Below are 12,632 nucleotides of genomic sequence, written 5' to 3' on the forward strand. Positions count from 1 at the left end.
TTGTAAGGAAGTAACGAAGACAAAATGACGGAGTTGCCTATTACGTATCACTAGCAGTTTTATATATATTACCGCTACAATTTAGGACACCGTGGCGCTAATAAATTATGAATTAGCTGCAAAGATATGTTTAGTTAATGTACTATCGTTAATGCTATTCGTTGTTTGTAAGTAATTTGAATTATGTGTTCCAAAAGAAAATAATGAAAGTGGAGCTTAGATGAACTCCATTTAGCCGTAGATATATAAATGGGGATATCTTTGATTCCCAAGATAAAGGCAAGAGTAGCTACTACTAGAGCTCCAAGACTTGGACAAGGAGCATGTGGGGTAACCAGTAGTCCATATAAGGAAAAACTCAGATTAGCGAAGGAGGAAAAGGCCAAATTTGGAAAATTAACCGGAAAAAGGAAATGTTTTGGTTACACTGCAGTGAAATCAGCAAAAAAAAACTAGGGATGGAGCTGAGGTAGAATGATACTGTGAACTTTGTGGGGAAGATAAAATGGAATATATGATAGGTTGTATGTAATGCAATATATGGATTCATGCTATAAGCGCGGAGGTGGGAAAAAGACTGAAAACGTTTTTCTGCGATGTCTACAAATAGATGTATTCACAAGCAAAGTACAGTAAAATGTTTATATTAATAAAATTGATGTAAACTGCGATTTATATATTTAGCTCGGCCAAATAATTGGCAAGAGTAAATGTGTGGTCCAATTTGGTTACAAATTACGAAACCAGTTTCCTAATTTGCACCACTAGCAAGTATTTATAAAATCAGAAATAATTTGCTATTAACGGTGGGACATTGAAAATTTGACTATCGAATTCTATGCATTACATCACACTGAACAAGATAAAATAATATCAATCGCTGTGTAACTTGTTATTTGAGCTATATAAAATAAAATGTATAAAGTGGTAAAATATAGGCAACTCTCCCCTATATTTTGTAGAGGTACAGTGAAAATTATAATTACTGTTACTAATACTGAAGTTATCATCTATAGTTCGTGTAGTCATCCATCTTTCTTCATGTGGAGTCGAAATGATTTGCCCATCAAACAACTATTCTACGCGACACGTCCTCAGGAAAAATATGCGTGTAGTGAGATGTTTTGTGGAGTCAAAACCTCGTTCTTTCCCAACAAATAGTAATTTTTACGATACACTCCGCTGTATAATAATGTGTTATGATCCTTGCAAGAAGTGAATGGCAAAAATTAGCATAGATCATCTCCTATATCAACATCTACACATTACGTCTACACCCGAAGCCTGCCTCAATGGGGCCTGCTTATGACATCAGCCGTAATTAAAAAATTAAAAGAACGTAGGCGTTGGAGTTATTTGACAAAAAGGTCCCATCTACTTTTTATTAAAATATTTATTGTTCGGGGGAAAAAATTCCAACATCCATCCGTTCGGCAAAATATCTTCCTTATTTAATCGTTCCCTCTGGAGATAGGAAGAGAGTGAGGTTCCAAGATGATGTTCTTTTTGTTGCTGTGAAAGTATCTTCTCAAGCTTAATTTCCTCCACGTACGGGACATTGAATGAACCTCACCTTTTCACAATTAATTCTACTTTAATTTTTCTTGGACAGCGAGAGTCGAATGGTAATTGGGGCCATCATTTCAATAAATGAAAAAAATACCATTTCTGTAAAGGCATTCATAGTGATAGCAACTCTGATAGAAGAAAAAATTGTAGTATTAAGATATGTATTTTTTGAAGATAATGTAATAGTGAGAAATTTTTTGACCGAAATATGCATGAGAGAGACCGCTGTAACATTCGCAGCCTCTTAAAACAACCCACTTTTATTTCCAAATCTCCTTTCCTGGTTAATTTTAGAGGCTCAAGCTGAATAATTTTATACCAAGCCCATTTTTTCACGAGTAAATGCAAACCTTGTGAAAAAATACTCTTGTTACATGAAATACTATACTTCTCATAATGGCACTCAGTTATTTCCATATTTGCCGAATGGCATACGAGGAAAATTCTCAGCAGAGGCACAACCCTATATTGTCCCAAAAGGTAGAGTAATCGGCCCTTTTTTGTACGTTGCATATATAAATGATCTCTGCTCCAGAATTTGCAGAGAAATAAATTGCTGGCGACATTGTGATCTGTCGCAAAATAAGTGAACAGCCTGACTAAAATATTATCGGCCATCAACAAACCTATCAATAAACAACCACCATCTGTGGAGCCAAGAGAGGGGAAAGGTGTTATTCTACCCAATTGCACGGTCGTGCGTCTTGCGTAGGCCGTCAAATTATTCTCATGAATGTGTTGTGGATGTTGTCGGCTAAAAGACGATTCATGAACTAAAGTATCTGGGAGTTACGATAACTTCGAACCTATCTCGGGGAACGCAAGTAAGAAGTATTTGTGGTAGAGCTCTGAAGAAGCTAGGATTCGTCAAATGTGTTTTGGGAAGAATTTCGGTTGAAAAATCAAAAGAGAGATAGTATTTCGCTCACGTCCGGTCGTATTTTAATTACGCAGCGAGAATATGGGATACAGATCAGAAAGCCTTAATCCACGAACTTAACAAACTACAAAGGAAAGTTGCGCGATTCGCAAAAAAACTGCTAAGGGCATACAGAAAGCGTTACACAGGTGTAAATGTTCGAATTACGCTGGGAGCCACTTGAGACCCGGAATATTCGCGCTAGGCTTAGATTGCTTGGTCAATTGGGAATATAATTCTTTCAGAGCAGCACGGAGAACATCATATTAGAAGCCCACTATATTCCCTGGTCGGACAGAAACGAAAGGTTTTAAAAGAGATATTTTGCCAAACGGATAGGTATGGGAATTCGCATTTCCCCCGAGTCACAGAGTAGGGATATACAGAGAGGACAAAACGGCTGAAGGCGGTAATCAGCTCATTGCGCATTTCACCATGTTCTAAATAAGGAAACGTGGCTTGAGTTGCTATTTGGTTGCTTTGGTTGCTATCATTCGCGCTTGGCGTGGAGTGTTGTCGCACACATTTTTTTTTATTCCTCCACTCTTCAACGCTTTCACGTAGTGTGCTAGTGTTTTAACGAAACGTGGAAAATGAAGGAAGTGGAAAATAAGACGGGAAGAAAAGGTTTTGCTTGGTTTTCAGCCATTAACTGCAAAAACAATGTGGGCATGACGGAAGCAAAGTTGAGTTTCTTCAGTTTCCCCAAAGACCCTGTGAGGTAAGTAATTTCATATTTTTTCTGAATTACATTGCTGATTTAAGAAACTAAACTTATATTCGAGTATTATTTTGCATGCGAAATGAAATTGTCGAAAAAGTTGAATAAGAACTTGTGGTGTTGGCGCAGGTCCAAGGAATGGGTGATTCGATGTTGTCGGTCGGATTTAGAAAACAGGACTGTCAGTTATTTACGTAATAACTGCCGGATTTGTGCGTGCGATTTGGCGTTCCTTGCTCTACCTTTATTAGTAAAGAAATAATTAGGCTACTTTGCATTTTAAACCCTCTTTTTTCGGTGGATGGTAAGTCGTTAGCACTATTTGGTTTGAATTTACCGCATAATTTTACTTATTTTCAATATGGCCGCGTGCGCATTTTTCATTACAGAGAAACCTATGGTAGAGCCACCTAATGTCCCCTCTGTATATATCTACTCTGTGCCCGAGTCTTAAATAAATGCTAGGTGGAACTTCGTAGATAGTAATGAAACACTGACTTGCAATTTTCCACAAAAATAAAATTTAATTCGACTCGAGTTTCGATGTTACTACATCATTTTCAAGGTACAACTGTTGAGTTGTATGTTAAATGAGTTGTACCTTGAAAATGATGTAGTAACATCGGAACTCGAGTCGAATTAAATTTTATTTTTGTGGAAAATTGCAAGTCAGTCTTTCATTATGAATCAATTCCACTCCATCTCGCTTGATTCTTCGAATTTTATTCGTAGATAGTCTTTAGAACTACTAGAAAGTCTCCTTATTATTTGTTAACGCCTTGTGCCCAAACACGCCAAACGCCTATTGAGGTGGCTTACGGGGAAGCATGTAGATATACAGCGTGGCGGGTACACATATAACTAGGTATTATAATACTTAGTTATACGTATACTGGCTGCAGAATTTTTAGTATTGAAATAATCATAATGAAAAAAAATGTGTAAATGTTGGATATCAAATAAGGTTTTGATTATAAGATGGCCCAAAGTATTGTCACAGCATTAATGGAAAGTATTTTTATGCAATATGGCGCACCACCTCACTTTGCAAACAACGTGTATGTGTGGTTGGATGAGAAGTTTTCAGGACGCTGGCTTGGGAGACGCGGACCTCATGAGTGGCCTGCATGAAGTCCCGGTCTGACGCGATGTGACTTTTTTTATTGGGCTGGATAAAAGATAAGGTATACCGGACCGAACCATGAACAATTGGAAACAAGGATTCATGAAGTTATCAACAATATCTCACACGACTTTATCCAGAAGACCGATGACTTCGTACCTGGCCGCTTGAGACGATTGGGCGGTGCCAGAGGCGCTTACATTGAATTTTATTGTAGGCATCAAGATTCTTACATGATACTGTATGTATGATATTAATTTCAATAAATTAATGCCGTTAATATATAATTTATTCGCATTTTTCAATACCTAGCTACATACCACACACCATGTTGAAAACGACTTGAACGTTTGGAATTAATCAAGTTGAGGAAATACTTGAGAATAAGCGTCTCGGCAATATACAGGGACCGATTCTGGAGATAGAGACGTTGGTGGACGAGAGGGGAAAATAGCGATTAAAGAGGAAATGCGTCAGCTGCCGAAGGCTGAGGACAGAAGGGATACAAGAAAAAAAAGGGGAGCTCAGAGTTTTGTGGAGACCGGAGAGGACCTAAGGGACAGGAGAGAGAGAGAATGCGTGTGCCGAGGGCGATAGAGAGGGAATAAGAGAAATGTGTGTGGCCCCATGGTTTCACTTCGGGAGGGAGAGAGGGCGAAGATAAATATGAGCAGAAGTTGCGACGAGGAGGGAGTGGTGGGGGGAGTTGGCCCGGGCGTGGAGGTAGAAACAAGAGGACGAAGAAGAAAGGCGCGGCAAATAGCGCGGAAGGAAGAGGAAAAGGGATCGGTAAATAGAGAAAGGCTGACTGAGAGGATCGGATCGAAGCAAAAGATTGGAAGAGAGGCGAAAAGAGTTTTATGTAATGCTGGAATGATTCACTCACTCAAAACGTTTACTCTAGATCATCAAAAGCCGGTGAGAATGGAGGGAAAAGGTTTGCGAACCGCATGAAATCTTTGAACCTCTCTTCGGCGAGGGACGGGAAATTCCAATTCTGTTCGCAAACCGGCAGCGAAGCGGAATGGTTTTTTTTCGCTTTTTTATTCCTTGGTTACGGATGAGTGATCCTCGCCTTTGTTGTAAGGTGACATTTGAGAGGGATGAACTTCAATGGGAATCGGCGTAAAAACGGGAGTGCCGGCACTGTCGTACTGGAAAGGCAATAAATAAGTTGATACGGTTGCGCCGTGAAGGCGATAAACAGCAAATATGCTAAGGAAACCAAATATACGAAACATATTGAACACATCCGTCGACATAATAATTCTTTCATTGGGTATATAAAATGTGGGACGCTTTTACTATCGGATTATTTCACGTATGTTTTGAGCATTAAGAAATTAAACCACTTGCAAAATTCGAGATAAATAACAAAGAAAGAAAAGAAATTTCGGTAAAAACGAAAGGATTTATGAGCCTCGATATTCAAACTTATTAAATTGGCACTGCTTGAATTTTTCACTCGAACTCTTACCCTTACTCATTGTCACAATTAGTACTCCGCATAGTAAATGTGAGGATATACAACGCGAAATTCAAATCCCACAGTAAAAGTAGTGACACGGATAACTTAAGAATGCAACAGCATCGGACACTTATATATGCTACTATCATATAATAGAGATAAAATCTGACCAAAACCTGGTCATATTCGCTACACTACTTCGTCAAATTTTTCGACTTCCGACTTGCTACAATACAGTGTCAATTATCAATGGATTTACGAAGCCGATGGCGTGCTTATGACCTTCATCAGTGGCAATTTTATAGAAGCCATAGGATACACAACGAAGATGCATTGTGACATCCGAAGCTATGGTGTCCTCTTCACCATATTTGGTTGGCAGACCAGTATCGATGATATACGCATCGCAGTAGATGCGTACATCATCAATACTGGTCAGTCAAGAGTGAGGAAATTACATATAAAACTCCTCTAAATTCTGGGACTATTTTGATATAAGTGAGTACATGATGGAGTTCATTTTTGCAGGGAGACTAAAAACCAACAGAATAAATATTTATGATAATGTACACGAATAATTCCTCCTTCGTAGTCGTTTTAATTCCTACCACATGTTAAGAGCAATGATGTGATGTAATTAGGAGGCATCCGGAGATAGAGACGCCTCTTCACCATACTTGGTTGGCAGATCAGTATTGATGATGCACGCATCGCAGTAACTGCAATAAGATGCGCCATAAACGACGGATGTATTGTGGTTATAAATCTTTCACAAATAGGAAAGACACGAATTTCATTCATCAGCTTTAACGCTAAACCAAACCATATTACAAAATTGACCAAAAGGTCCATTATTCATGCTGACTCAGAGGATGAGACTGTGAGAAATCTCAATCCCAGAAGCTCTAATAGTAATTTGCATGATATCTGATGATTTGAGCTGGGGATACTATCCGGCATTTAAATTCGTTGATGCAAAACAAATGAGGCGGGTAGCGCGAAAATTTCTGCAAAAAGAACGTTTAAATAATGGTCAACAGTTAACCCCTGCTGGTGGTTAATTGGCTATAAATGCTACATGCAATTCGGAAATTAACTACTGAAAGCATATGGAAGGCCGAAAGGCAAATCGATTCATGAATCAGGTTAGCAAAATTCCCAACAGCATTTACAAGAAAGCCCTCGGGTGATATGTTATATTGTCCCCCGAGCATGAACGTACATGAATTGGCCACGTGGAGCACAGGATATGATTAGGAAAATGAGCAGTTTGGGGATTCAAATGAATCATGGCCGTGGTCGTATGACGTTTCCTCGTCGTCCATCCGAATACAGAAATCTACTATTTCCAAAAGAGAATAATCAAATGCTGCTTTCATAATGCCTCTCTTTGGATCATCGTCGTTATAGCCGTATTTCCCTGCTGCATTTTAAAGGATTTTGTTCGACGCAAACTTTAATGAAACGCACAAAAAATGACATTATATTGCAAGTAATTAATTAAGTCAGTGCTATGGAAAAAATTGAAACGGATAAACTAACGAATAATCTAATTCATCAATTCCCTTCTACTTTGCATCGATTAATAAAATGAATTCTTTCTTATACCAAGGTATACTTTACTGAAATTTTACCCTGATGCAGATTTTAAACTCATCGTTGTTGAATTAAACGCTTTTTAGATTCAGATGGAAAACTAAGAGTAAGAAAAGTTTTATACATCTCTAAATTCTAAAATTGTTTTGACATAAAGTAGATGATGTAGTGCAAATAAGTAGAGAAGATAATAACCCACGGAATAAATATTTATAAAAACAAACACCAATAAATGTTCTCCTTCATAATCATTTTAAGCGCTACCGCATGTCATGGGCAATGCTATGAGATAATTAAGAAGGTTTAAATTTAGAAGATATAGAAGAAGTTTTTGAGAAATACTAATGTTCGATTTACATCTAATACCATAACATAGTTCAAGACCAAAAATCTTGGAGAAAATAGGATAATCTCCCTTCGCAGTAAAATTTCATGAGTTTTAGAGAAGGATAAATGCATTAGCATTCGGTGTAAATAATGGAATTCTATCTTCTATGCGGAAGCAGTTTTGAACATTATTGAAAAAGCGAACTTCTCTCAAATGTCTCTTACTCAAGACGAATAAAAGACGTAAATAATGAACTTCTCTAACTCATTACCGAGTAGGTAGAAAATGCAGTGAGCGCGAGATTTCCTAGAGTAGACTCAATCTCTTTTTCACGGGATCTATCTCCGTCTCCATTTTTCTTCTTTAGACACGACTTTACAATCAATTGAAAGCTATGGGTTCACAGCGAACTGCATCGGCATGTTATCCACGTATCAACTCCTATGTCGTTTTCCGAACACGAGTTTTTTTTCATAGTCGCAAAAGAGCATTACGAAATCGTCGCGCACAAATCCAATATCGGTCGAAAAAAAACAATATTCTAGACGGTAGGGATGAAAATTACTACTATAAGAAAATAGACTGATCGGTAAGATATTATTCAAATTTAAAATGCCGCAGTTAATTCTAAGTTCACTTTTCTATTCGTATTACGTAATTTGGTTTATTGTATTCATATCACATTCCTATTCCATTTTTCCAGACTAAAAAATAGTACATACTTAACTAAAAGCATTACCTCAACGGCAAATAATGACACCCTCTTCATGTTAAATTGGTAATAAAATTTTTGGCTTTTAAATTCATTAGAAAGAAACCTGAGTTTCATTAATTAGAAATTCGATGAAAAAAGTGATGAAATCCGAATTCAAAGATATGAACCCTCATAATTTTTACGTAAAAAGTAAGTGTAAGAGTTAATACTTTTAGCCTGAACTTCTATGCTTTTCTTCTTCATGGTTTGCTAGTAAGGCCTAACGAAGATCCTAAATTCTTTGTTATATAATTCTTAATTTCTTCGATAAAAATTAATTTGTAACGAAAATTAAATTAGCAATGAAATTCCTTCCCAATCATTACCACCATTTGGAAAAATTACGTAACGATCGGAAAAAATCATATTTTGTGTGCCAAAAACAAACAAACAGTCGTTCATTAAATTTATACATATGTACTGATAAGATTTCGGTTTGATTTTGCGCTCGGAATGCCATCTGTGAATCGGCGCGGGAACCCATACTAACCTGTGATCTGAGCGCAAAGGGTGGTGCAGGCTGCCCACATCAAGATACTCGGCCAGCGACTGTGCTTCCTCCTCTCCGCGGACGTCGCCACCGCCGCCTCGGAGGCCCTCGGGTCGTCCTCCTTGGGCCCCATTTGTCTTCGTTCCTCCGCCACGCCGATTGACCTTTCTCCCCTCCTTCCTTTCACTTCTATTTCGGGAAGATCTGTTCCACTGGGCCGGTCCCGGGGGAGGGGGGGAGAAGAGGAGATTCTCGATGCTCCAGGGGAAAAAAAATCACGGTTAGGCGATAGTTAAAGAAGGAAACCTTACGGCCATCAACAACACGCAAACTCCCCACACGTTGATGGAGTCCAGGGAGAGAGTCCCTTCCACCGTCACCTCTGTATTCAATGTGCCTCCTTTCTCTCTTCCTTCGTTCCCAAGATACTTCCTCCAGACTCCTTCGCTTCCTCGATGAAGATATATTCCACCGGCAACGTTCACTCACTCACCACAAACTCGAAAACTTTTTTTTCTCTCCCCCTTTTTCGAAAGATTGGAGTCAGTCTTTGGGTCTTTTACGTTCTCTTCGCCTGGAGAAAGGAGGAGTGTTCAGTATTGCGTCTTTCTCCTCTCTCTCTCTCTCTCTCCCGCGATCCCCCTTGGGAATCCAATCACTCCCTCAAACGATCCACGGAGTTAACGGTGTTGCTTGTCTGTTTTACTAATGCGGTTACGTCCGTTCCCGAAATGCGTTGCCGAAAAGGAGAAATAAAACGAGGGGAACTGGCGTCGTTCGAACGGCACTGTGAGATCCAAAAGACGAAACGGCCTTTTAACTCCAGGAATCCAGACACTTTTTTGCACGGTCACAACAATGTGTTCACGGAGGTCACGTCAGCGTTGCGGGAAAAATAAAGTTGGTGCAATCTTCTGCAATTTCAAAAGAGTTGTGCTCCAAGATTATTTCTCGGAATAGGTAAGAACAAGATCGTTTACGTTAATGTTTTTTTTTAATAAAATGACTCTATTGCAATTCTCCTCGTAGAGTACGTCTACGGTTCAAACAACGACGGACGACCACAATGCTCCCCAGAATAGCACGACGGCAATGCAGGACACGTGATGCTGCTTCAATCCGCTATTATTTCGAAAGACGAATGACTCAAATTCCCTCTTGGAATGGGAAGACGAAGCAGTTCGTTTTACACTCTCCCCACCCCCAGGTTTATGGCTTTCGAAATACTTGCGTGATTTTCCCCAGGGAGTATATCCGCGGCTCGAATGGCGTGGAGGAGAGGCAGAATCGCACAACACACAATGCCAGGAGAATTTCTCAGTCCCGCATGACGCAGGTGGGAAGGCGTGTGCTCAAATCCGTTAACTCCAGCGACCGCAACTCCTTCCCCCGCACGGTTGTTGCTCCTCTGCGAAATGCGGTTAAGACGTAAAACACCATAAAGCGAACGCGGAGGAGAAAGGCAGTGAGGAGGAAGAGGCGAGGAAAGGGTTCCCAACGTTCCTCAGTCCTAATAAAGAATCCTTACCGCGACGTTCAGTTGAGCTGTTCCCACAGAAGCCTTCCTAGCCCTTTAATCCTACCCCAACTCTCCTAACTCAACTTCCTCTCCTCTCCCACGCCTTATATTCCCACCGCTGCCGGTATGTTTTCCTCTCTCTCCGTCGACTACGTCCTACTGTTCCCTCGTAAACGTACGAATGTATATCTCGACGAGTCTTCTCAAGAATCCGAACAGAATATGTTTAACTTAAAACAGGATTACACTCCTTTATTTTGTAGCGACACCGATTTCGTTGATGCAGAGACGAGGTGGAGAAGGAAGACGGATTCGAGTGTAGCCCTTCCCCAAGTCTTTCGGGACGACGAATTAATTGCCTCCTCCCCCGGCAATATGTTTACGTATCACGCCCGCCGCGTCGAGCACTTAGACAGGGGTCCCACAAGGGTTCCCTCGCTCACCCGAAAACCGTTTCTTCTCCGCCTCGGCGTGAGGTGAATAGTTCAACCTGGGTTGGACGCATGCACATCATGTGTATGGATGAAGAGCTCGTCGTCTCGGGAGAGGGAAGGCTCCCGTGTGATTTATGTATTCCTCTCGTCTAGGGCGCGCAAGAGGATCACATCCCCCGCCTCGGAGGCCTGCTGGCTGCTACAGTTCCTTCGTCGACTACTGACACGCCTCCTGGCGGTGTTCCAGCGATCGGAGGTCGGCAGAGCGTCCCGGGCAGCATGGTCACACCTGTTCGACCTCGCCGGCGGGCTCCTCCCCTTCCCTGTCTCACGTTGTCCGGAAGGTCGACTCGCTTAATTGCCGGCCACACAAAAGGGTCAACTGGGACACACGCAAAAAAAAGAAGAAGGAAACTTCGGAGAGGATCTTCTCTCTCTCGGGATAGCAAATGTTTCCGTCTCTCTATCTCACGCCGGCTTTACTTCTCACTTTTCCTATTTCACTCCCCCCTCCCTCGCCCTTCCCCCGCGGGTGTCGTTTGGAACTTCGCGAAGGAAATGGAATAAAATTTTCTCCCTTGCAAACGGGGCCGGCCGGGGATATTCCAATTATTTCTCGTCGCGAGGAAGTCGAACAACAAATTGTTTTTTTTCCTCCCTCACGGTAAACGACTACAACTCTCCCTCACCCTTTTTTTCTCACCGACGCCCAAGAGAGAAACAGCACCGAGATAATAGACCTGAACAGTATTTTTTTATCGATGCCACATAAAACAAAACGAGAGAGACCGCCAGGCTTGATACTCAGGAGACAGACAAGATAGAAGACTTTCTTCACATAAACAGTACCTGATGATGTTTTTGATCCGTAATGGGAATAAAAAATAAATTCAAATAGTTTTGTTAACTTGGAGGATAAAACAGAGAGTGCATATATAAACAAACTGACTAATTGTGCCCGGAGAGATGCAACGTGAAAGGAGGAAAAGGACAAACAAACAACACGAAAGCAGCGCTGAAGAAACGTTTGCAAATGTTAATTGCGTCCCACTCCCACTGAGATTGTGTGTATTGAACCGTGCTGTGTAGACTCCAGGTCCCACTCCATTGCGAAACGACTTCCTTCGTCAAATGTTCGTCAACAGTGAATGGAGGGAGTCGGTGCCAAAATGTGGGAAGACGTAACGGAAGGAGGAAGGTAAGGGGGGGATCTGGCGGGGAAGGATTCAAACGGGCCTCGTGTGGAGAAACGTCACGGTCGCCTTCAGTAAAAGAAAAGACACTGACGTCGTCGAGGGCCCAAGGTTGAGAGTTGCGTGCGGAGTCCAGCAGTGATCCTAACCTCAATTTCCACCTCGCTCCTCTCCTGCTGTCCGTTATCTTTTTCGTCTCCGTCAAAGAGAGGGAGAGAGATGGGGTACGTGTTTATGTATCGTCTTCTGCTCACCCGGAGCGTCCTCAACGCACAGCAGAACGAAGACTCACTGAGGAAGGGGAGCAATGAGGAGAGCTCGCTACGAAGCGCCGGACCTCTCCCCTACATTGGAGGGAGTGTGGCAGGGGGGGGGGAGGACTTCCCACCCCCTGCCTCCGCTTTCCCATATCCATCGCCAGCACACCCCCACCCAACCTCCACCCCCATCCTCCCCTTCCCGCACCCGCGAGCATCACCCGCGCCAGCGCACAAGATCCTTTCCGCACCCCGCCGCGC

The 12,632-nt window shown here is 41.6% G+C and overlaps 1 protein-coding gene across 1 annotated transcript in view; it reads right to left on the reverse strand.

Moving 5' to 3' along the window:
- The window catches only part of LOC124153730, a 230,085-nt gene extending 217,698 nt beyond the window's left edge, over positions 1-12,387 (reverse strand). Inside the window, exon 1 of the mRNA XM_046527065.1 lies at positions 8,969-12,387. Coding sequence (XP_046383021.1) covers positions 8,969-9,101 — 133 coding nt within the window. The 5' untranslated portion in view covers positions 9,102-12,387. The remainder of the gene's footprint in view (positions 1-8,968) is intronic.
- Between the last annotated feature and the right edge of the window lie 245 nt (positions 12,388-12,632).

This window comes from Ischnura elegans, chromosome 2 (genome assembly GCF_921293095.1).
Source record: "Ischnura elegans chromosome 2, ioIscEleg1.1, whole genome shotgun sequence".
Taxonomy (NCBI): domain Eukaryota; kingdom Metazoa; phylum Arthropoda; class Insecta; order Odonata; family Coenagrionidae; genus Ischnura; species Ischnura elegans.